This window comes from Nannobrachium achirus, assembly GCF_963921795.1.
Source record: "Nannobrachium achirus genome assembly, chromosome: 2".
NCBI lineage: Eukaryota > Metazoa > Chordata > Actinopteri > Myctophiformes > Myctophidae > Nannobrachium > Nannobrachium achirus.
The window spans coordinates 12,883,610-12,909,999 of record NC_137811.1 but is presented as its reverse complement, the minus strand read 5'-3'; the positions used below and the strand labels follow the sequence as shown (position 1 = coordinate 12,909,999).

General features: G+C 41.4%; 1 protein-coding gene across 1 annotated transcript; it reads left to right on the top strand.

Moving 5' to 3' along the window:
• Nucleotides 1-220: 220 nt before the first annotated feature.
• On the top strand, nucleotides 221-20,223 carry LOC308296536 (membrane-spanning 4-domains subfamily A member 4A-like; the record flags this gene model as incomplete). Its single annotated transcript, XM_080739831.1, has 8 exons — nucleotides 221-276; nucleotides 6,989-7,123; nucleotides 9,079-9,296; nucleotides 12,767-12,868; nucleotides 14,555-14,611; nucleotides 16,300-16,491; nucleotides 17,233-17,382; nucleotides 20,107-20,223. Exons 3-8 carry the CDS (start codon nucleotides 9,105-9,107, stop codon nucleotides 20,221-20,223), a joined length of 810 nt encoding a protein of 269 aa, XP_080595957.1. The 5' UTR covers nucleotides 221-276; nucleotides 6,989-7,123; nucleotides 9,079-9,104.
• Nucleotides 20,224-26,390: the final 6,167 nt, after the last annotated feature.

Sequence of the window (26,390 nt, the reverse complement as noted above, 5' to 3'; positions counted from 1 at the left end):
CTAGGACAACTGTCCTGTGTGTGTGTGTGTGTGTGTGTGTGTGTGTGTGTGTGTGTGTGTGTGCGCGCGCGTGCATGTGTGAGTGCGTGTATGCTTTGCCCTCCACGCAGCAGCATAGAGTTAAACATACACAGAAGGAGGAAGTGTTCCCGTAAACGAGACAGGGTTATCAGTCATATTGTAAACAGACAGGTACTGTACAAGGTTATACTGGTTGTTACACTGTTCTGTCAACACGCACCCGTTTAACAGACCACCTGCACGCTGGAAACTGAGGTAAGCTCTTGTAATAACATATTGTATTTTTATAATGTGTTTGGGTGTGTGTGTGTGTGTGTGTGTGTGTGTGTGTGTGTGTGGAGGGGGGGAGGGGGTAACTCAAACAAAGTCTGCATGCTGACATCACTGATACTAAACAGTAAACAGTACCTAAATTTGGAGATAACTGACATCACTGATAGCGCCGCCTGTACTGTGCATGTGTCCCCGCCATGGTAACAGCCGCATGCTGAAACAATGCCCAAATTTGGAGATGACTGACATCACTGATACGTCTGGGTTCTGCAACATCACATTCAATCCCATTCAAAGTGTGTATTTACCTACTGTATATATTTTTTGAACATTTTTTTTTCTTTTTTTAAGTCTCTGTTTATTTATTTTATTTATTTTTTCTCCTGACCATATCTACTGGATAATAGCCTAATTAAGAAGTAGTGAAAATAGCCAATCTACACGCTCATAATGCAGTGCGAAGCAACGCACTGTGTGCTTGTAGATCTGCTATTTTTACTAGCTTGGGACCCGGGCAAATGTCTAATCTCTTCTTTGGGTCTAGACCTGAAAGGTTGAACATTTCCTTTACAGTGATGTCTATTTGTGAGATGATGCGCATGCACATGCAGATACACACATACGTGTTTTGTATTTTTTATTTTATTTATACTTTTTAACTCATTCTGTGCCTATCCCGAACATGTTCGGGATATGTTCAATCCAAACCAATTTTTTTTTTATTAATTGACTTACCCTGAGCTGCTTGTAGAGTCGTGGGTGGTCCTGGCTCGTCCTACGCTAGCCAGCTAGCCATTTTACATGGTCCGACGATATATTCCATTAAAAATGGTTTAAAATACATTTTTGAGACCCCCAATGTTCACCGAATGTTCAGCGCCGCTTCCGGAACGTAGTCCAGTGTGCCTATCCCGAACATGTTCGGGATTTTTAATGAAATGAATAAAATGATCCGAGGCCTTCTGAAGCCTGAGCCTAAATTTAAAATCCAGTGGTCCAAATCCTGGGGAAGCCATGCCGGCCGTGAGCCGCGAACGTAGCCGCGAATCGCCGCCGCGAATCGCCGCCGAATCCAATGAAAAACCACATCTTTGGAGGCCCATATCTCTGGATTGTGTTTTTAGGGATGTGGCGCGAGGTTTATTTACGGCGAAATCGCCGAAAAATTATCTTTAAAATGACAAAATGGGAATAGCTATTCTGTTAGCATTATCATCTGGGACCTTTCCATGACGTGCACGAACGTGAGCACGCGCGTCACTGCAACGTGAGTCCCCGGATGCTAATGCGCTCGCCTATGGGAGAAAGCCTGGCATTCTTTGGCGCCATCTAGGGGCTGGCACTGGTAGGGTTAATATGATTAATTATTAACAGTGCAAGTTGTACAGTCAAAGGATAACACAAAAAGCCCTATGGGGGTTGTTTCCATTGTGGTCCTTTGTAATCAGTGATACAATAGATCCTAACTAGGCTATATATAGATTGGAGACATGATCGCCCATGATGCAACGGGTGCAAGCGGCACGGAAGCAATGGCGGCGCGCAGCAACAGCAGCGCGCCCGGCGCGTTTAACAATTTATCTTAATACGCTGCTCTTATTAGTTATAGTTTATGCCTCAAAATGTGCGCGTGAATACAGCCTGACCAAGCTGGAGAACGGTTACTGGAATATCTCGCCAAAACTCCACTCTATGGACCGGGATACAACAGCAGCCACCAACAAACAGTTCGGCTACGGTTCCATGGCTACATTCATCCACCTTTTGCGTTGTGCGTGGCGACCGATCATCGCAAAAGGAAACGGCGGAGATTACTGTGGTAAAATCATCACTATATGCCTCCTGCTGTCGGGCGACGTCCACCCATGCCCAGGTCCTACACCGGGGCCCCTCTTCACTGTGGCTAGCGAGGCTAACGTGGCTAACGAGGCTAACAATGTGGCTAACAACAACAACAGCCACCGGCAAACGCCGCCAGCTCGGCTCCAGACGCCCCTGCAATCACAACAAGCGGCCACCGAGCTGTTAGCTTGGCTCCATCTACCTCCACCAGTGTTCCGAAGGCTGCTCGGTCTCGACCTGATGACAACAACGGCGACAAGCGGTCCAACGTTACCACCAGCTCCCGAGGCTGTGGCCACCGAGCCTAGAAGTCTCATAAAAGGAGCTAGACCGCTGGACATCGGCCCCGCTATACCACCAACGCCTGGAGCTGTGGCCACCGTGCCTAGAGGCCCCGGGCAGCGGGACACCGGCCCGAGGACATCGCAGGCTCCCGAGGCTGACTACACCGAGCCCAGAAGTCTCTTGGAAGGAGCTGGGCCGCTGGACATCGGCCCCGCTATACCACCAACACCTGGGGCTGTGGCCACCGTGCCTAGAGGCCCCGGGCAGCGGGACACCAGCCCGAGGACATCGCTGGCTCCTGAGGCTGACTACACCGAGCCCAGAAGTCTCTTGGAAGGAGCTGGGCCGCTGGACATCGGCCCCGCTATACCACCAACACCTGGGGCTGTGGCCGCCGTGCCTAGAGGCCCCGGGAAGCGGGACAGAGGCCCAAGGACATCGCAGGCTCCCGAGGCTGTGGCCGTCGTGCCTAGAAGTCTCACTAAAGGAGCTGGGTCGTCATCTGGGACATCATCATCATCATCATCATCAGCTGGGGTGGCCACCGTGTCTAGAAGTCTCTGCACCGGAGCTAGGCCGGTGGTCACCAGCAAGAATAATTCAGCTCTGGACAATGACACAACACGGTCCCCCCCTCACCCGCAACCCCCAAAGCCACCTATGGCTAAGGTAAAATACAGAAACCCAGTTTTTAAAAAACACAGAAAATGTAAATTTTTTAAAACACTAAACCAAGCTAAAATTGTGTGGGACCCCCTATGTAAACCCAAAGGTTTGTTCTGTGGCCATCTAAACATCCAAAGTATGGTAAATAAGCACAGTGAACTAGAAAATCTGCTTGTAAACTCTAACATTGACTGTTTAGGACTGACGGAAACATGGTTAAAGCGGTCATCCCCAGATGCCTTAGTGAGCATGCCTGGTTACAAGGTGTTCAGAAGGGACAGAGTAACTGGGAAGGGTGGGGGGGCCTTGCTTTATATCAAGAACACCTTACAATGTAAGAAAATTGTATGGCCCACTGAGATCCAGGCCGAATGTGTAGGTGTAGAAATTACACTATCCACAGAGATGAAGTTCACTCTAATTTGCTTATACCGTCAGCCATCAGCTAAAGTAGAAGTATACGACCAGCTAAAGACCATCCTCACGGCGTGTGATTTTAATCAAGAAGTAATACTAATTGGTGATACAAATGTTAACTGGGACGATAAAAAAATAAGAAAAAATCTTAAACTGGTAACAGACCACTATAATTTGACCCAATTAATAGAGCAACCTACAAGAATAACCAGTCACTCAGCAACCAAGATAGATTTACTGTTTTCAAATAAAGTGGAAAGAATCGCTAAAACATTTAACTTCGTGACAGGTCTCTCTGATCACAACATCATATTCTTTTCCAGAAAACTCTCAAAACAGGCGTTCAGCAAAGCTCAGTCCCAGCCTATAGTCAAAACAATCCCAAAACATCTGCAACATAGCCTTGAGGTCGCCCTACAAGGGCTTGAGTGGGATGATTTACACTCATGTGATGATGTTGAGACCGGATGTAATATCCTTCTTTCCAAAATTGGCAGAGTAATGGAATCTTTCACCAGAGGTGGTAACCAGAGGAAAGGGAGAAAAATTACTCTACCTTGGGTCGATAAAAAATGTAGAGATCAAATGAAAACCAGAGATTTACTGCTTAAAAAGGCATTAAAATCTGGCCTGACAACGGACAGACAGCTATTCACACATGCTAGAAACAAAGTCACAAATTTCTTAAGGAAGGCTAAAGCTGGATTTTATATCTCCATCATAGAGAGTGCCAGAGGAAATGGAAAAAAAGTTTGGGAATACATAAATAAACTGACAGGGAAATACTATAAGCAGGATAATAACAACTTAGAACTTAAAATAGATAATGTCCTGGTGAAAGATCCCCACACGCTTGCTAGCAACCTAATGCTGTTTTTTCTAAACTCTGTGTATGAAATCACACAATTGTTCAGACCCTCTAAGTTTGTTCCACGCCCTGTTCAAAATGATCTCCCCATTTTTAATTTGGAGGAAGTCACAGAAAACGAGGTGACAAACATTGTCAGATCACTGAAAGCATCCAAAGCTAAAGATGCACATGGGCTTGACACAAACTTTCTTAAAACAAATATTGACTCTCTGGTGGCACCAATCACACATCTGGTAAATCTGTCCATAAGAAAATGCACTGTCCCAACTCAGTGGAAAGTTGCTGTTATAACACCTATATTCAAATCTGGCTCAAAAACGGACATATCAAACTATAGACCCATAAGCATCTTACCTGTTATATCAAAAGTGGCTGAAAAGTGGATTGTAAAGTCTATTGTTAAACATCTAGACAAAGGCTACACCCCTCTGCATCCTATGCAATTTGGGTTTCGAGCCTTCCACTCCACTGAGTCAGCAAATTGCTTATTCATTGAAAAGTTAAAGTGTGCTTTGAACAAAGACCATGCGCAATGGCAGTATTTTTGGATTTCAAGAAAGCATTTGACTCTGTCAGCCATCAGGTCCTCTTGTCCAAACTAACACATTTCAACTTGTCCCCAGAGGCCATCAAATGGTTTACATCATACCTATCAAATAGAGAACAGTGTGTTAGTATAAATGGCATCAAGTCTCCTTATCAGATGATGCTGTTATACTGACTCATGGAAAGAGCTATGCAGAGGTGTCAACGGTTTTAACTTCTGTTCTGACCAGCGTTCAGGACTGGCTTACAGACTCATGCCTGCTCCTGAATGCAAAAAAGACGGTCTGCATGGCTTTTTCCAAAAGACCAGTTGTGATGGAATCATCAAATGTGTTTCTGGGTGGAGAGGAACTTGAACTTGTGTCAGAGTTCAAGTACCTCGGGGTCATGTTAGACTCAACCCTAACCTTTAAAAAACATGTAAAAAAGGTTACAAACACAATCAAGTTCAACCTTCAGAACTTTAAACAAATCAGACCTTTTTTGGCAGTTAGTGCTGCTAAATCGTATCTCCAATGCATGATCCTATCACACATTGAGTACTGTTTCACAAACTGGTCTTGCACAGGTATAACGACTCTCAAACCCATTGAACAGCTATATAAGAGTGCGCTTAAGGTATTCGATAGGAAACACCACTCATATCACCATTGTAATATTCTTCAGAGGTACCGCTTTTTGAGTTTCGCTAATTTTAAGGTATTTAAACAGGTCAGTATCATATATAAGACCCTAAATGGTCTATGCCCACCTCCCCTAAAGGAATTCATAAAAAGGAAGCCTGATAGAGGACTCAATACTAGAGCAATCACTAGAGGGGATTGCGAAGTACCGTACCGGGTAACCGCTTTTGGAAAAAACACCCTTTCAGTGCAGGGATGTTCAATCTGGAATGACCTACCTCTAACAATAAGAGACTGTTTGTCATTTCCATCCTTCAAGTTCAATCTAAAAAAATGGTTAGTTGACAATCAAACCTGTGACCATGTATAGCTCTAAGAGTACAGCTCATGCCATGTACGTATATTTTTAACTATCCTTTGTTAATGTAGGGTACTGTTAGTAATATGTGTTGTTTTGTTGTTTTCTTCTTTTTTTCTTGGTTCAGGAAAAATAGTATTTGTATGTATGTTCTTAGGCGCCCTCTCCTAATGTAGGGTTACTGTTTGTTGGTATGTATTGTTTTGTCTTCATGTGGGGACTACGGATGAAATTTAGCATTCTTGCTAATTCCGGCTTATTTACATTGCATTCATGTAGTGTTCATTAATATGCATTGTCCCGTCTAAATAAACAAATAAAGTAAAGTAAAGTAAATATGTGTGGCGGAGAGAGTCGCAGCCCCAGCCTGAAGCCTCAAAAGTCTAGTATCTGCCCTCGTTCCATAGGGATATCCCTTTGGAGTAATGGTTAAGATATTGGACTTTCACGTTGGAGGCCCGGGTTTGAAGCCTGGGTGGAGAGGTCTTTTACTCGAGTACTTTTACTCGAGTACATTTTGAATTCCAAGCTACAAGCTCACACGTGTCGCGATGCGATTTTCAAACATTTTGTAGGCCTACTTTCTACTTTTGGTACTTTAGGTAGACCTACTTATTGATGCCAATACTTTTGGACTTTTACTAAAGTACATTTTGAATTCCATACTTCTAGGCCTACTTGTAAGGATGCCCTCACACCAAAATACCTATGAGAGTGGAATCCGCGTTCCGCCAATGCATTTCAATGAGAGTGAAGCGGTTTCATGCCAGCAGAGGATTTCTGCAAAAAACGCTCCCTTCTCATTGAAATGCATTGGCGGAATGCGGATTCCACTCTCATAGGTATTTTGGTGTGAGGGCACCCTAACAAAGTATTTCTATATTGCAGTATTGATACTTTTACTTAAGAACCTTATCTAATGTGTTTTAACATTGCATACATTTGTTTGTGCACAGATGGGCACTTTTTTGATGCTTTGTTTTAAACCTTGTACAGCACTTTGGTCAGCTTCGGTTGTTATAAATATGCTCTATAAATAAAGTTTGATTTAATTTGATACTTTGCCCCACCACACCCTCCATTCAGCAGCTATAGAGTTACAGAGGAGGAAGAGAAGAGTTCCCGTAAGCGAGACAGGATTGTTATCAGCTTATACGGGTTATTACACTGTTCTGTCAACACACACCTGTTTAACTGATCTACTACACATTGGAAACTGAGGTAAGCTCTTTTAATAATATTTATTATGTTTTATGTATAATATTGCATTACATACACGTATATTTCACTACTTTCTTCATGGAAAAGCTTTCAATGTCCAGTACGGATGATGTCAACAATTCACCGAAAACGCAAGTCCCCCAAGGCTATATTATTGTTCCTCCCTGTTTTTTTTTTGTTTTTTTTTACCTCTGCACCAAATGTCTAATACCGAAAACTGTGAAAAGAGCTAGATCGGCTATTTTCACCAAATGTAACAACTCATGACATGCCCAGAAAAGGCATGCATGGGTTGAAGTGGTTAAATATTAAACAATGTGAATATTTGTAATGGGTTTGTTATCCTTAAACAAACAACCAATCTTCCACCGTCTAGAGTTCCTTTTGATGAGGGCTTAGGTGTACTAAAAGACAAACAAAAAAGTTGCAATAATGCAGATTAGTTTTTCCCCTTTGAAAAGTATTTAAAAAATAATAATAAGCGTTTCAAAAGATGTAACTCAAAAACTTTTAGGGCCTACCTAATAAACCCCTTGATGCGGCGTAGTTTTGCTTTTGGAAAATTTGTTTGGTATATGCATCTTTTAGTCCAGCTCATAGTCGCCAAAATAAGCCTGGGTTTCCGAGGCTAAACTCATAGCGACTGGCAAGACTATACATTAGGCTACTCGAGCATTTCAATAGGGATTGGGGAAACAAACGGAGGGAACCAAAACAAAGCGACGCCACTTCTTCTACTTGTGTTTTCCGCCTAGACCAGATCAACCGGCCCGTTGTAAACGAATACCAGGCTTTCCCAAGGAAAGACTGGTGATGCGAGGTTACTATTGCCTGAGACATGAATGAGTGAAATACCCTAGTGTGGGCCTTCCCATGTTGGTTGAAACCAACTCTCCTTAGCAACTGCACCTTCAATTCAAGTGTCATCAAACCAAGAAAACATTTCACAGTCACAATTATCATCATCCATAAAGGTGATTATTACACAGCTTGGTTGAATGCTTGATTCTGATTGGTCAATCGCTGAAATCAGCTGTGTGTTATTGCTGGATAACAGACCAATGCCTAATCAAAGGTTTAGAGCACCTACTGCCTGCACTGCGTGAGTTTTAAGCCATTTCCAACATGACAACCATGTAAACAAACACACCGTGTCATTAACAACTAAACGTTGCTCTCAAGAATGTTTTTAAAGATATTTGAAGCGAGAAATAGACCATGCAGTGACAGAAAGTAACACTTCCTTGTTTTCCGAGGCGAGGTTGTGCTCGGCGGATGCTCAGTGGACGCAAGGATGATAGGCACCTGCACTCCGCGTCGGTGGCGATCATCCTGTCGGGATTTTATTTCTCGATAATGACCGCTGACCCAGACGTTATCCCTTATGTATAATTCATGTTTTTAGAAACCTAACTCTTTTGTATGGACAATAAACAATTCAGTCACTATTCAAACTCCCCTGCCCAAATTCCCCCACTAGGAGCCATGGGCCGGGTGACTCTTTTAAAGGATCAGACCAATGCCAGGGAGTAAGTATGTTTGTTAGCAAATATGTGCTGTTAAATCAATAAAGGTATATTTTAACCAGCGTACAAATGTGTGTCATTTGTACACTGAAATGAATGTGAAAAGGAGTCATAAAAGGAGTCAATTAGTTTTTACCGCATGCGAAAGGATGCACGAATCAAACTGGGTTCGATCGGGAAAGAAACGCACTGCCACAGCCACTTGCCGCACGGCAAATTCGGAGCAGGTGTGCATGAGGTCATAGAGAATAATTGGTTTCGTAAAAAAAAAAAAGTGTCTGTTTTTTCCGTGCAAAAAATCGCACCTGAAAAATCGCGCCCTAACTCAGTCTATTTTATTTATTGATTTGTATAAATATATTCCAGTTGTTAGTTGCATATACAGTTGTAGCGTTGTAAATCATTTACACCGTTCACTGTCTTTTCTAGGTGTTAAAATCCAGACAACAGCCAAGATGTCCTCCTCCATCACCACCTCTAATGGACTGGTAGTGGTCACCCAGGTGTTTCCTCAATACCCCAGTGATAAAACCACTCTACCTGAACAGAACATCACCTCCAGCATCCAGACTGCTCAGCCTTCTTTCCAAGCCAAAGTGTCCCAGATGACAGCGATGTTCCTGCGAGGAGGGCCACAGTCACTTGGGGTGAGATCACCAAACTCTTGGGCCGCAATCCGTAAACCTCTATGTCCTAGCTAGGATTCCATGTTACTTTTGTGGGCGTTTTCAAGCCTTTTCTTTTGATAGCGTTGGTGGAGAGAGACAGGAAATGCGTGTTTACGCATCCACGTTGCGTGCAGACCCGCCCAGTGGGGACGCTGTCATCACCCGGCACGTTAAGGGATATTTCACCTAACAAAAAACTTTTGGTCATTTTATCGTCTAATCAGGCTTTTGGGAACACCCAGGACAGTTGATAGACCATGATAGATTCAATGAAAACAACTGTCCTTTTTTCTGCTGACTCCTGACGCCCTCTGTATACGTGAGCAGGCCGTGTTTTTTCGATAATATTTTTCATTGATTTCCATAAATTTTTTGGGGAAATGAAAATTGTTAAATACAATAAAAGATTATAAAAAAAAAGAAAAAAAAAAGGCCTGCTCACGTATTCGCAGTGTGTTAGGAGGTGTTTTAATTGAATATATCATGGTTAAAATGGAGTTTGAAGTTATAATGGGTTTGTATAGGAAGGTCCTGGAAATGGGGGGAAATGAATATCAAATATCTAAATACAGAATGAAGAAATTCAAAAACTGTCCTGGGTGTTCCCAAAAGCCTGATTAGACGATAAAATGACAAAAGGTTTTTTGAAAGTGAAATTTCCCTTTAAAGTCATTAAACGGCTGTTTCAATTAAAGGACAACTTTAGTTTTTTACAACAAGGGTTCATATTTTAGATTGTAATTAAAGAATTTAAAGATGAGTGTTAAAATTATTTCATTTACTTCTTTCTATTGTTTTAGAGATTCTTATTTCAGTGGTTGGGGGCATGCGTATAAATGGCTAAATATGTCATTTTACACAGAATAAGCCCATTCCCAAGATAAACGCAACCTTTTATGGTTGGATTTGACTTATTATGGGGGCTAGAAGTGTTACTGTAAATAGCAATAAAGAAACTGCTGGCTTATTGTGCCTAAAAAGACATATTTAGCCACTTGTACGCATGCCCCAATGCGTACGCATGCCCCACATTTTAGCACGGTAAACGTGATAAAACAATAGAACGAAGCAAATGAAAACAGGGTAATTACAATCTAAAATATGTTCTATGTCAGTGGTGCTCAAATATTTTCATGTGAAGGACCCCCCCAATAGTTACAAATGTTCGCTTAAAAAGTACATATATTGAAAGATTTGCACCCATTTTTACGACTTAAAAAAAATTGCAGATCTACAAGCTTGACTCAGTGCCGCGCTGTGAGCTTGTAGATCTGCTATGTTTCAATAGTCAGTGACGTCAATACGTGCGCGTCCCGCGTCTCTGACGCATTCACGTTGCCTAGAGACGCATTCACGTCATTGTTCTGGGGTCCCACGGACGCATCGCCTCCATGGACCATTGGTGTCCACGTTAAAATAATTTACCACGTCGCGAAAAAAATAATATTTTAAAAAGTCCACAGACGCCACCATTGTTCATGGGTGAAGGCATGCTACTTGACCCTACGTTAACACAAATGAAATCCGCGTAGAAAGTCTTAAAACAGACGATAGAACTAAGACTGTGTGTGTTTTGAATCCACAACGCCATTTTGTGCGACTGCGCTTGGTCACAGAATTCAATGGGTGCCTGAGTTTTAGCGTAGCACCGGGCCGCTCTCTGACCATAGTGGCACAGCGTGTTAGGTGATACACCGAAAAGGGTTCCCCCACAGAACGTGTAGCACGGCGCAGAAACGTGACGTCACGTCTCTACACTGCAGCTCACTGCTCAGACAGCGACCCGCCTCCTTTCCCCTTCATTCAATAACAACTGGATATACAGTACACGCGCTATTGTTTATAGATGTGGTGGACATTGGACAACGTGTTAGAAGCCACACAGGTCTTCATTGCGTCTTTACAACAATAGCGACGATTAACGTCGTGGTGAACATGGTCAAATAACCTTTATTGGCTCAACTACAACACGGAGGAAGCAAGCTAGCCTAGCATGTATGCTATCTGAGACAGTCTATGTATGTAGCCTAGGCTGCCTAACTGTTTGATTGATTATAGCGTTTTCGTGGCAGCGCCGTCCATTTGGTGGTCCGCCGGGGCAGCGTACCACCGCGGCCGCCTGTGCCTTGCCCTCCCGCATCCATAGAGGGGTGGCACGTCCCTCTAGGATCAACCGTTCAAAACAAAAGTAGCCGATCTACAAGCAACCCAATCCACTGTTTTTGACCCAGTCCACTGGTTCTCTGTACAGCAGAGCAAACACAAGCACGCCATTCCATAGAAGCAGTAACAGTACAAACAGGAGACATCATCTCACTGAGAAGATCCATATATTATCGATGTATATAAAATAACAGGTGGCTGTTGATTATGAAGACTCGGTAAAAGCTTCTATCTGCGCCCCCAAGTGGTCAACATCCGATATTACCGGTTCGGTATAAAAAAAATCAAACCGTCACATGACTATTTGGATGTATTAAAATTGTAAGATTTGGAATTGTGGTTCATTTCTTTCAGACACATTTCTACGTAACATGAACATAACCATATAATAACCAATTCAAGTTAAATGCTGCACTTTGTCAAAAATGACATGACGCGTTGAATTTTTGTGGGACCCATAAAATATCCCTGGGACTCATCCGAAAGACCCTTCGTGGGTCCTGGGGACTCATTACATTAAAAACCTATTAACATCACTGAATAGTATAAAATAATTAAGGCCGCTCCACCTTGGAAACTAGTAAGGAAAAAGAAACCAAGGCACTCTTCTGGTGAAACAAGTCAAAAAGCTTTTGTTGAAGTAGCTAGTTCATAATTGAAGTTAAAAATCAAACCTCGGTTCGAAGTGGAGCGGTGAATCTGAGCAGCTATACCGTGTGTGTGTGTGTGTGTGTGTGTGTCTAGTCTGCACAATAGTGCCATAGAAGCTGTGTGTGTGTGTGCCTGCACAACAGCGCCCCTCCTTTAACTTGTGTGTTGTGTGTGGCCACTCAAGGTATTGCCAGGCTACAGACATAGCCATCCACCCACCCACATAGCCAGCCACCCACCCACAGACATACCTGTCTATTGGGAGCGCTTTCACCGCTCCAAAAACTGGGATAACCCACGCGTAGCGGCCAGCAGGGCCTTCTTCAGGGTATATCAGGATAATTCTCCCAGGCTCTGTAGGTCTCAAAAGGTATAGCCTGCGATGACCAGTCTGGCCAAATCGTGGGCTAAAGTCCTCTATAGTCTGAGACAAACTTAACCATTTAAGCCAGGTGACGGCGTCGCTTCAAATGGCATTTGAGACAAAAAATACACACGTTTAATTGTATAGTTCTGCTTTTCTAAATGTTAATTGTGTGTGTGTGTGTGTGTGTGTGTGTGTGTGTGTGTGTGTGTGTGTGTGCGTGTGTGTGTGTGTGTGTGTGTGTGTGTGTGTGTGTGTGTGTGTTTATCAGATTGTGCAGCTATTTGTTGGCCTGTTGTTTATGATATCCAGTATGACTGCCCTCCTGTCTCCAGGCCTGTATGTACACGCTCCACTCCTCACAGGAATCACAGTAAGTGTAAACACTTGAACCCTCAGTTATTCTTAGTTGGAACGGGCTTCCGACAATTTTCAGATGCTTCCAGTCATACTAGTCCGAGCGTTTCGGGCAAACATCGTGCACTTTACGATAGAAGCATGTCATTTGGCACACAGTTAGAACATGCCATATGGAACATTTTTGGCTATAGGGCCATCGCAGATTTGCATTGGGAAACTTGTGGGAGCCATTCAAAGTTGGGCTCTCATAGACTTCATTATACAGTATGCAAAAAATAAATATGCTTCAAGTAGCATGTGAGGGGTCAAACTAGGGTTTTTCGGGATTCTGAATCCAATGCAAAACATTCCTTTCTGAGAAACGGCCCCCACAAAACTGTCAAAAGTGATGACTCATCACTAAACCGTGGTTTTATGGGGGCCGTTTTTAGCCCAAGGAATGGTTTTCGTGCGAAACAAATGCTTGCATTGGATTCAGAATCCCGAAAAACACTTAGTGTGACCCCTCACATGCTACTTAAATATTTATTTTTTGTATTATTTTACTGTATAGTAAAGTCTATGAGAGCCCAAATTTGATTGGCTTCCACAAGTTTCCCAAGACAAATCTGTGATGGCCCTATAGCCAAAAATGTTCCATATGGCATGTTCTAGCTGTGTGCCAAATGACATGCTTCTATCGTAAAGTGCACGATTCCATCAAAATACTGCCCAAAATGCCCGGACTATACAGCCTTGAGCAATGGAAGCTCTGAAAATGATGCAGCGATAAAGCAGATGTTACGCGTCCACCCGCTTCCGTTTCGTCTTTACATTTGCACAAGTTTGTCAGAATATAAATACATATAATCAAAGCACATACTGTATGGCTTGCTGCTTATTAGAAATGGAAATTCTAAAATAAAGTGTAGGTGTATATTTTTAAATATATTTTCTTCAACAGAAAGGATGAACACATTTGAGTAGTTTCAGACTCTATATACATTCAGAGATTGTGGAATAGTTAAGTCAAGGCCATGTTTGGCTAATGTTCTCCTCAGAATAGGAATACACAATAGCAACCATTCAATGACACATAATGATCAATTATCTCCATTCCAGATGCCTGGTTGATTGTCAATATCTCTATGTACTATGTAATGTATTTGTAGTGTTTGCTTGGTACTGCATGTCCAGTAGCCTGTAGTGCATTAACGACTTGTGATTTTTGCAAGTCGACTCGACTCAGTAAAAAGTTGAGTTGAGGTCGACTTTATCGTTTGATGACGTCATCCCATCACACACGACCCCCCAATTATTTTTTGGGGGGGGGTCCCCAGATGATTAACTTAATGTGAAACATTGTTTTCTCACTCAACTGTAACAACATCAATATTAAGTGTATAGAGGCACATTTCTAAAGTGCCAATTTAAGGACTTTTTAATACCTCTAAAATGGCAAATTAAACATTGTCCAAATTGTCAAATATATAGAGGCAGAAATTGTGAAAATAGCCGATCTACATGCTCACAACGCCTCGCAACATATATATTTTGTTCAACTTCGACTTTCGACTTTCTCTGGTGGGAGTTGACTTGTGTAATGAAGTCGACTGAGTCGACTTGTCGACTGCGTCGACTTGTCGACTTTTTCGTTAATGCCCCAGTAGCCTGAATGATATGTGTTGTGTTGACTTGGTGTGGTCTGTTCTCTATATAGTTTGTGGTGTCTGGATCGTTGGCTGTGGGGGCTCGCAATGGAACCCGTCGTGGCCTGGTGAGTTCTCCTCCTCACCTCCTGACATTATAATTGTACTACCTTGCTTCACTCATCTGCCTCTAATTACTCCATATAGCCTACTGCAGGGTTTCCCAAAGCTTTTTGGCACCCCTATAAATATTTTTTTCATCCGAGGCACCCCTACATTATTATATTCCTAATTTTCTCTCCCAGCACCTTATATTTATAGCATATTTTAGCGATTATGTTGCGAGGAAAGTGAGATAATAGCCATTTTGGTTAGAACTTACTGAAAATAACTTTGTACTTCAAGTTTAAAATGATACCAAATATATTTGTAAATGTCCAAATACATTTCAAATACCGGTATTATCAAATGATCTCGCGGCACCCCTGGACTGCCGTCGCGGCACCCCAGGGTGCCCCGTCACCCACTTTGAAAACCCCTGGCCTACTGTATGTTGAGCTAGAAACTTTAAAAAATAACTTCATTTTTAAATGTGTGTGTGTGTGTGTGTGTGTGTGTGTGTGTGTGTGTGTTTGTGTTGCACCTATTTTGAACTTCATAATTAAAATTGTTTACATTTGGAATCATGTATTTTGTTGCTATAATTTTTATACTTGTGCTTAAAAGCTACCGGTAATTCTAGGTACATTCATTTCAAATGAATGTATTGTTTTTCTATATTTTCTTTATTTCTTTTTTTTTCTTTTTTTTTTTCTGTGAGGCTACATTGTCCCCCTGAACTGCTCGTTCTAGTTTATTTCATTTTAATTAGTGATATGATACCTAAAAACATACAATCAAATCAAATAGATTTGAAAACCATCAATTGCGAACACAAAATGTATTAAAAGCCATCTGACACACTACGCTACTAGCATGATGATGCTTTTGGTGATGAAAAATCTGACTAAAGCTCCTTTCCCCCTGGGCGCATTGGCGATAAAAAACAAACAAACATATATATCATTTTCAATGGAAGTGGATGGCAGGGTCCACAGTCTCCAGACCACAACGATAAAGCCGCCATAATTGATGTGCACGCCGACATATCGTTATCGCGCCCAGAGGGAAAGGACCTTAAAATCCTAGAAGGTGCTTGAAATGGGTTTGAAGGTTTGCATTCCTAAGACAATAATTTGATTACAATAAAGTTGCCCCTGTTGATTCCGGATGGTGTTTCGAAACGGGTCACCATCCGGAATCAATGGGGGTACATTTATTGTTATCACATTTTTGTCTTAGGAATGCGACAAAAAACAAAAAATATTATTGAACTCTACTCTCCATGGCGTGACTAATCAATAGAAAAAAAGTCATTTTGGGGGTGAACTACTCCTTTAACATAATTGTTATAAATATTTTTGTAAAAGTCTATGGGGAAAATGAATGGGCGATTTTTAAGTGACCCCAGTAAACCACTTCCGCTGCGATGCTCTATTGCTCTCAATGTGCTGGTTGGTGCCTTGCATGGTTTCCTCCGCCATCGTTGAACTGTATGAATGTGTGTGGATGGGTGAATGTACTGCACAATCAATGTAAAACACCTTGGATAAAGGTGCTATATACATTTATCATTTAGCATCATTGGCAACACCTGTGAAGGGAATAAGAAAGAGGCCCAATTTCTTTCCAATATGGCTGCTGTGCTGTGAGCCTAAAAGTGAAAGCCCAGACTGCGCCGTACTAAATGTCTCTTCTGCCATACGGTATGTTCCAGATTAAGGGTGTGTTGGCCGTGCACGTGGTCAGCGTGCTGGCGGCTGTGGCCGGGGTGGCTTATCTCAGCTATCTGCTGCCTGCTTGGACCTTTAGCTCCATGGACCTCTGTGGAACCGACGGGTACTACGGGGACTACCAGCGTAACACCAGAAGCCAACGAGAATGCTCGAGCGTGGTGTCGCAGCTCAATGTAAGGCTCAGGAGATATATCATCAGCTACAGTAGGAGAAGAAAGATTTGATTTAGATGTTGTTTTACATTTTCATACTTCAAGGGGTACCGTCACCTAAAGGGGTACTGTCACTTTAAAAAGTCATCATAAAATATGAGTTAATATGTTTATGATGTCATTGTGGGAATGTGCAATTATAAGCCAATCAAATTAATTGACTGTACTTAGACTACTTACTGTACGGGTCAGCTGTTGTTGGGGGGCGAGGGGCAGATTACACTGTGACATGAGTTTCAGACTATTTCAGGCCGTTTTCAGAGAGACCACGTGACCTACTGTATCATACTATTATAATTTCGGGGCGTGTCAGCGGGCCTTTAAGGTAAATTTATACTCTGTCGAAAGTCGACAGTAAACCCTGTTCCACATGTATCTTTTCTTTGTTTAACCTTTATTATATTAACTATCCCTCTGTTTACATATCAATCATTCATTCATTCATTCCTACCATAAATAAATGTATATTGATACCTACCTATCTGGGCTAAATACCTATAAGGAATCAACAAATGCAAAACCAAAGCCCAGGTATACAAGAAAAAAGGCTCCAGAATTGTTAAAGTGAAAGTCCCTGCAAAGCAAACGCCATGTCGAACCCCCAAAAGTATACATTTATTATAAATTAGAATCAATACTTGTTTGTAACGTTGGTCAAATAGGTTGTGTTTTTGGCTCACTCTGTGTCTGTGTCGTCACCAGGAGGTTCTGTATGGGGTGAGAGGTGTGTTACTGGTGTTGTGTGTGTTGGAGGTGTGCGTCTCCGTCACTGTGTGCGTCTTCTCTGGGAAAGCACTCCACGCCAAGCAAGACAAACATGTAAGATCCACACATCAATACAACTCACCACATGTAAGATTTAAGCCAGGGGTCTTCGACAGGGGGTCCGGGACCCCTAGGCGGTCCTCAGAGTTACTACAGGGAGTCCTCCAAATCTTCCAATCCTTTTTATATTAACAACTAGAACCCTAGTGTCCATATTCTGAGAACTGTAGCCAAAAATAGCAGATCTACAAGCTTCGAGCTTGTACAGTAGATCGGCTATTTTAGGTTGGTTTAGAGGGGAAAAGGAGCAGACTAAGTACAGAGTAAAAGGTCAAGTTTATTAGGTAATGACGGCTCAAGGTGTTAAATATCTGAAAACACAAATTGACATGAATCCAAAATACACTGATGACTGTGCTGTCAAACGATGAAACTATATGGAATCTATGAAAAGGTTGTGGGGGTCCCTGCTTCATCTCTCTCTCAACTAAGGGGTCCTTGGCCTGACAACGTTGAAGACCCCTGATTTAAGCTCTATTAAACGAGAGGGTGTGTACCGTGGTTATTGGCACACCCGTTGCTGCAGGAACGATGTGACAGCTGCTCTGTGAGTGTGCGCGTGCATGCGTCAGTCACGCTGTTCTGACATCACAATGTCACACTCGATGCAGAAGGATACAGCTGACCTGTTCTGACATCACGATGATGACCCGACCAGCTCAGCGACCACAATGGAATATCAATATTCCCATATATGGGAATGCGGAATGACCATATATGGACATGTTGTGTCAGTCTCATGTGGTCTATGACATCAAACATTACAGTATGATGTCAGAGGTAAGTCATCTCCATATTTGGGAAAATCGGGTCACATATAGGTTGTGAGTAAATATACATATTTATAATATATATTTCCTACATTTCCTACAACTTTAAAACGTTTCCCCAACTCTACAGTTTTCATGGATTAAAAACAAATCCAGACAAACAATTCAATTCAATTCAATTCAATTCAATTCAATTCAATTCAATTCTTTCAAAGAATAATAATAATAATAACATAAAAAAGACCATAAAATATCAGTGGGGTTCACCAGGGTTTGTAACCCAGCATTCTGCTCGCTACATACCCACAAGCATTTCCATGAGGAAGATAATGAAAATATAGGAAATACATAATCTGAAAATGAATATGGTCACACACTACTACCAGTAAGACTCCCTAATCGGGAGATAAGCGACCGTTGGTCGCTTATCTCCACAAATAGGCCAAAAGTTTGTTTTACCAATTATCAAGACATACGGGCAGTTGACAGTTTGCCATGGTTACTCATTGAAGTTGAATCTCCATATATGGAGATAACCTACGCATCACACTAAGTCTGACCTCACCAGCCCATATTTGGGCATGAGCAACTTATGTCTCCATATATGGAGATATGATGACATCACACAGTCCTCAGCCGATGATGTGGCGTGATGTCATACAATACAAAAACGAGCCCTACTATAAGGGTATATTATTCAGCAGCCATTGATTCCATTGTATATCTGACTCTCCGTGTGATATTGCTGTAATGCTATTCTAAATATTGATGATATATGTTCAATGGGACACCGTTTCACTTGACATTTATGAGCTGTAACGGTACTTGGCCGGTGTCAAGTTCATCAATTCATTATGCCAGGAGGAGACAGGAGGACTGATTGTTCCTTTAAAGGACAACTTTAGTTTTGACAACAAGGGTTCATATTTTAGATTCCAATTAAAGAAAATAAAAGATGAGTGTTAAAATTATTTCATTTACTTCTTTCTATTGTTTTAGAGTGGTTGGGGGCATGCGTACAAGTGGCTAAATATGTCATTTTACACAGAACAAGCCCATTCCCAAGATACAACGCAACCTTTCATGGTTGGATGTGACTTATGGGGGCTAGAAGTGTTACTGTGAATAGCAATAAAGAAACTGCTGGCTTATTGTGTCTAAAAATACATATTTAGCCACTTGTACGCATGCCCCCATGCGTACGCATGCCCCTCATTTTAGCACGGTAAACGCGATAAAACAATAGAACGAAGCAAATGAAAACATTTTAACACTCACTTTTTCTTTTCTATAATTACAATCTAAAATATGAACCCTTGTTGTAAAAAAACAAAGTTGTCCTTTAAAATCTGTTATTATGATTAATATGATCAGGGGTGTCGCACCAAATTCTGGGCCCTGGGTTCAAGGATTCACCCACATTTTGTGCTTTAACTATTGAAATAGCAGATATACAAGTTTTTTCATTTTGAAAAATCTTGAAAATGTGTGCAAGTCCTTGAATGTTTCAAATCCTTCTATGTTTCTATGTCAGTGGTGCTCAAACTTTTTCATGTGAAGGACCCCCAAAATGATACGTATTTGGCCACGGACCCCCATCTCAAAATATTTAGTTCCAGGGACCCCCCGGAAGCAAAATTTGAGTTACAAATGTTTGCTTAAAAAGTACATATATTCAAAGATTTGCACACATTTTCACGACTTTTCAAAAATAGCAGATCTACAAGCTTGCATGCGGCACTCTGTGCCGTGCTGTGAGCTTGTAGATCTGCTAGTTTTAAATAGCTAAAGAAGTATAAAATAATTCCAGGCCCATCCACCTAGTAACTCAGTCCCACTCCCCCCCCCCCCCCCCCTTGTGACGCCCCTGAATATGATGATTATATGACAATGATGATGATTATTATCTCTGTCCTGGAAGTTGAAAGATCCTGTGTGTCGTCTGTCAGAGTATTAAATCGTTTGACCTCTAACATCTCAGGTGGTGAATAAGAGCACTCCATACGCTGGAAGTCTGTCAGCGTCTGAAAGCGACGTGCCCCTATTGGACGAAGCTGCAGAGGAAGAGGTCTCTGGCCCGCCTCCACAGCTTCTGTGAGTGAACAGAAGCAGTGGAGGAACGTAAATATTAGGGATGGGACGATATGAAAATGTCATATCGCGATTATTGTGACAAAATAAATCTCGATTTGCGATATTATCGCGATGAATCAAAATCCATTATCCTGGGACGGAACATTTGCCCCAAAAATAGCAGATTTACAAGCTCACAACGCATCGCACGTGACGCGTTGTGAGCTTGTAGATCTGCTATTTTTTGGCAAAGACATTTGATAGAGAGTGAAAAAAACACTGTATCAAGTACGTATATTATAAGTACCTTTTACCAATTGTAGAGGGTTTAAATGGTACCGGATATGCAGCTCAGCAAATAAAAGGTGAAATGATCCCAGTGCATGACGGAGGACGATATCATGATAAATGAAATCTCCACGATCATATCGCTTATCGTCCCATCCCTGGTGAATACTGTATGTACATTTACTCAAGTATGTACAATTCTATTTCCGTACTTCTACTACATATAAACACCTAATAATGTCAACACCTTATACTTCTATTCCGCTAAATCTCATTGGTAAATATCGTATATCGTATCATTTGAAAACTTGGTAGGCCTAACCACCTTCCTTATGGATTTATATTGTTATTACAAAACATACATTAACATATTAAAACCAATTTTATACTTTGTCTATTTGAAAATAGCCAATCTACAAGCTCACAATGCATGGCGAAGTGATGCGTTTTGGCCCTCATATAGGTAGAATTAAACTTCGGTGTGACCGTGCCCAAATGAGTACTTCTACTATTAGTACTCTGAGTATATTTTGATCACAATACTGTTGTCAATAAAAATCACACCAGTGTGAACTGAGCAGCTGCTCAACAGCACCTCTCTGGTCACCCAGCGGTACTCACGCTACTACAGACAGACACACACGCATACACGGACGGATACACGCATACACGGCCGCGCTATGGAGACGGTGTGACCACCGCTCAAAAAATGTAATAAAGGCCTGTTCCTTGTATTTCTACATTATGGTATTGAAATGTACCAGGAGCCTATTTGTGTATTTTAAAGTGAACACACATGACAACGTTGTTGTTGCGTGCCCAACTATCCTCGGCACTAATGTCACTTTTCACGTCATTTGAACCACTTTATAAAAGCTCATAGTGTGTCACTTTTTGCTGCACTGAGCTTGCAGAACTGTTATTTTTGAGAAATGTGAATTGTGAAAGTCTTTGAATATACAGGTATATACATTATACATATCTATATACGGTATATGTATGGTATGTTTACATAGGCTATGTTCTGGAAGTGAACACACTTGAATAGTTTTTGGAAGAATATGCTCCTCAGAAATATATATATATAAAAAATAAAAAATAAGATTCTTCCAGATTCCTGAATATCTTAGGAGATGTAGAGATGCTCAAGGAGTTTTGTAAGGATGAGAGGAAATCAATACTCTTAATTGTGACAGCAGCAAAATATGCATATTAACAACACCTCAGAAAAAAGAAAAAATGGGCTAAAACTATTAGAAGCATTGAGGGGAAGCTATAAAATATTTCAAAAAAGGGAACAGGAAAGGGGGGGGGGGGGCGTGGTATGAATTGCCTCTCAAAAGGAGGGAAGAATAAAGGAATGGAAAGAAGGGGGAAAAAATGTATTCCTTTTTTGAATGTCCTTTTATTTCCCTTTTCACTGCTTTTCACTGCTACAGATTGGTTAAGATTTTTTTTTTTTTTTTTAAATATATGTTTGCACTGCTATCTAGTGGTGGAGTTAAACGTTAAGTAGAGTTACACATTATTAATTTTCTCCATTTAATTGAACAGTTAGCTGTGCACATGGACCTGCTGAGAATTCAACTTGAAACGCTTCGCCTTGGACATTATGTGTCTGTAAGTTCAATAAAGAATAGTTAATCTGTGTCATGATTGTATTTTATTCAAGCCATGCGTCTTTATTGGATCCCAAAGTTGTTAACTAGCTGCCTGACAGTATATAGGAACATGTTGCCAGGGCAGGATATACATTTGTTTCTACTCGTTGCTTATTACACTGGTTCTCAATCTGTGGGTCGGGACCCCCAGGGGGGTCCACAAATTATTTTGGGGGGTCCCCAGATGATTAACTTAATGTGCAACATTGTTTTCTCTCTCAACAGTAAACAAACCAACATAAAGTTTAAGTGTAAAGAGGGTATCTGCACATTTCTAAAGTGACAATTGAGGGACTTTTTAACACCTATAAAATGACAAATTTAACATTGGCCAAATTGTCAAATATTAGAGGCAGAAATTGTGAAAATAGACGATCTACATGCTCACAAGATCGGCTATTTTCACAATAGAACCGTGTTATACAAAATGTAATGCCTCAACTCTTAGTGCTCGTCAGGGTGGGGGGGGGGGGGGGGGTCCCCAGTTAAAATATTATTATTATTAAATTACCGGTATAGTTTATTATATATTTTTGTATTAGTTGTCCTGCTTATTCTTGTTCTGCCAGTGCCGCTATAGGACTGAACGGAATTTCCCTCACAAAAGGTCTGTCTGTCTGCCTGTCTGTTGACTTTAGAGCAGGGGTCTCATTGATTTCAGGCCAAGACCCCTTAGTTGAGAGAGAGATGAAGCAGGGACCCCCACAACCTGTTCATAGATTCCATATAGTTTCATCTTTTGACAGCACAATCATCAGTGTATTTTGGATTCATGTCAATTTGTGTTTTCTGATATTTAACCACTTGAACCGTCAATAGTTAATAAACTTGACTTTTCACTCTGTACTTAGGCTGCCCTTTTCCCCTCTACACTAAATCTCTTTGCCTAAAATAGCCGATCTACAGTATAAGCTTACAACGCCTCGCAGCATGAGGCGGTGTGAACTTATAGATCTGCTATTTTTGGCTAAAGTTCTCAGGAAAAAAAAGGTTTCTATCACACAAAGATTTGGAGGACCACCTGTTGTAACTCTGAGGACCCCCTAGGGGTCCCGGACCCCCTGTTGAAGACCCTTGCTTTAGAGTCATACATACACAAAGGAGGAAGAGTTCCCGTAAATGAGACGGGGTTGTTATCAGTGTTGTAAACCGACAGGTGGGATGCACTGATTGTTACACTGTTCTGTCAACACCAAGCTGATTAACTGACAAACCGTACACGCTGGAAACTGAGGTAAGCTGTTATTTACATTATGTTACAACTTGTTTTATGCTATTATCATGAATTAGTAGACATATTGTTATACTTACATCAGGGACAAGCTTTTGATTTTCCTTATTGATGACCCTAACAATGCACCAAACAAGTCTGCCTTCTTTTCATATTTCTTCTGAATATCTTTAAGAAAGAAAAAAAAAGTTTTTAACTGTTCTTCAATTGATATAAAAAGTTATTTTAAAATTACAATTTAGGTGTTTCAAGTCCAGGAAAACCATGATACACTGCAGATTGAATGTACGCTAAAGTTTGTGCTGTAAATTATGTCGGCACAACTGCCAATCAAAGTAATTGTACTGGCCAATCACAACGTGTCTTTTCCGGGACTTGGCAAAACACAGCCTAACATCTGTTTAGCAGACTACGGCGGCTATTGTTTGTATAGCTTCAATGTACAGATTATAGATCTGTTGGTTATAGACTGATCAGGGACATGCAGATAATGTTAGAGAGGCAGGGGATGACATTTTTAAAAGGGCCTTTTGGTGAAAATATCAAAAATAGCAGAGCTCCAAGCTATTTTTGATGCTTGACTTCTACATAGAGAGGGTAATTATTTCAACAAGATGCTGCATTCAAGTTCAGGAGAGTTTGGACAAGGCTATTCTCTTGAATGCTGCCTTCAGGTATGGCATGGAAAGAGGGCATTTACATTTCTTTCACCATAGTAAAAACTGCATTCATGGTCTGGAGAGGGCACTTTTTACAGATGGATAAAAGGGCAGGGGCTCAAGCCTCCTTTGATGTCTATGTCTGCACGGGCCTTAGACTGATGATAGGTTCTGTTTCTATATGTATTTGATGTATTACCTTGTGCTGTCCTTGCTTGTTGTATAAATCGCGCTGGATTATTGTAAATCACCCTAAATTATAAATATCTGCTGTCAGGCCAAAACCTCCAAACACCAAAATGTTCATTTTCGGGCAGATTTGCTCAAGTGGAGTTAGGAGGCTTTTTACTACTTTTCATTGGTTCAATATTATTTTAACCAACACACAGATGTAAAGGCTGTTCAATAGCACATATTTATGAAAAGAAGAGAGGGCCAATCGGGTGGAGTTAGCTGGTTTGGCAGAAAGTGTGGATTTAGGAGATTTTGTCCCAAGCACTTTTTACTACTTTCCATTGGTTCAATATTATTTTAACACTTAGATGTAAAGGGTGTTCAATAGCCCTGATTTATGACAAAAAAATCGAAACCCTTAAAAATGGAGTTAAGTGGTTTTGGCCAGACAGTGACGAAATGATACATTGTATAGTAAACTGTTTACAGTGTCTCCTCCCTGACCATTGAGCAACAGCCAAGATGTCCTCCTCCATCACCACCTCTAATGGACTGTTTCCTCTAGACCCCAGTGATAAAACCACTCTACCTGAACAGAACGTCACCTCCAGCATCCAGACTGCTCAGCCTTCTTTCCAAGCCAAAGTGTCCCAGATGACAGTGATGTTCCTAGGAGGAAACCCACGGTCGCTTGGGGTGAGATCATGAAACACTAAGACAGGGGTCTTCAACGTTTTCAGGGCAAAGACCCCTAAGCTGAGAGAGAAATGTGACATATTTCATAGATAGATTCAGAGACAGCACTAATCATGTTGGATTCGGGTGTATTTTCCGAGATTTAACCACTTAAACCGTCAATACTTTGTAAACCTGAAGTTTCACTCGTGCTGCGAGGCACTGTGAACTTGTAGATCTGCTATGTTTTGCTAAAGAATAGGGATGCTAGTGTTCTGGTTGTCAATGTAAAAAAATGAATAATAATCCTATCACAAAGATTAGGCGGCCCCCCTGTAGTAGCCCTGAGGACCCCCTAGGTGTCCCGGACACCCTGTTGAAGCTGCAATGCATAACCATTGTGTCGCCACGGCTACGTGGCGTTTCCAAGCCTTTATTTGATAGTGATAGTGGAAGACAGGCAGTGACAGTAGAGAAGGAGATGGGGAAGGATATGCAGCAAAGGGCCTCGGGTCGGATTTGGCACATTTCTATTTAGTTTAGTCATAGTCTTTTGAATAACATTTCAGTTTAGTAATTTTTTTGTCATCTGAAAGGTTTTAGTTTATATATATAAACTTTATTACAGGCTCAAGGCCCACAGGGTAGAAAACAATATATTACACAAACAAGATAAAAAATAAAAATAAACAAGAAACAGTACAGTACATTTACCCAGCCCCTCCGGAGCTAAAGAGGCACTCATGCCAGTGTCCTCTAATGGTAGAAGTGTACCTGACAGAGCTACATCCAGGGTCTGCCATCAGTCCAATTAATCCATTCAAGGAGCGATCCAGTCTGCACATGAATTTATAAGTCAGGTTTCTCAACAGAGCCATGAAGGTGGTGAGACCCAAAGTAACAAAGAGCTCACTGGCCCTTGTGCTCCTGGGTTTCTTTAGCAGAATGCGAAGGCAGTCATTGTAGGCTACTTGCAGCTTCCGTAAGCTCTCTTTCTTATACTTCACCGACACAGAGGGGCTGTATAGAGAGGGGTGCAGTAAGCTCTAAACAGGTTAACCTTAACATCAGTAGTACAGTGGTGAAATTTACGAACCAACATATTAGCTTGTACATAGAGCATTCTCCTCTGTCTAGACATATCCTCATCATCATCTAAGGTGTCTGTAATAATGTGCCCAAGATATTTGGTACTTTTCGACTCACACATTGTTTGACCAGACAAGTAAAAAGCAGTCCTCCTTAGTTCTACAGATCAGGACCATGCTCTTCTTAGCATTATACTTAATATCAAAGTCGATACCATAATTAGTACAGATATTGAGCAGCTGTTGGAACCCACTGCTACTAGGGGAAAGTATAGTCAGGTCGTCCGCATACATGAAATGATTTATAAGGGTTTCTCCAATCATACAACCTGTACTGCACCCTCCCAGCTGTTTTGACAGGTTGTCCATATATACATTAAAAAGGGCGGGGCTTAAAATCCCCCCTGACGAACCCC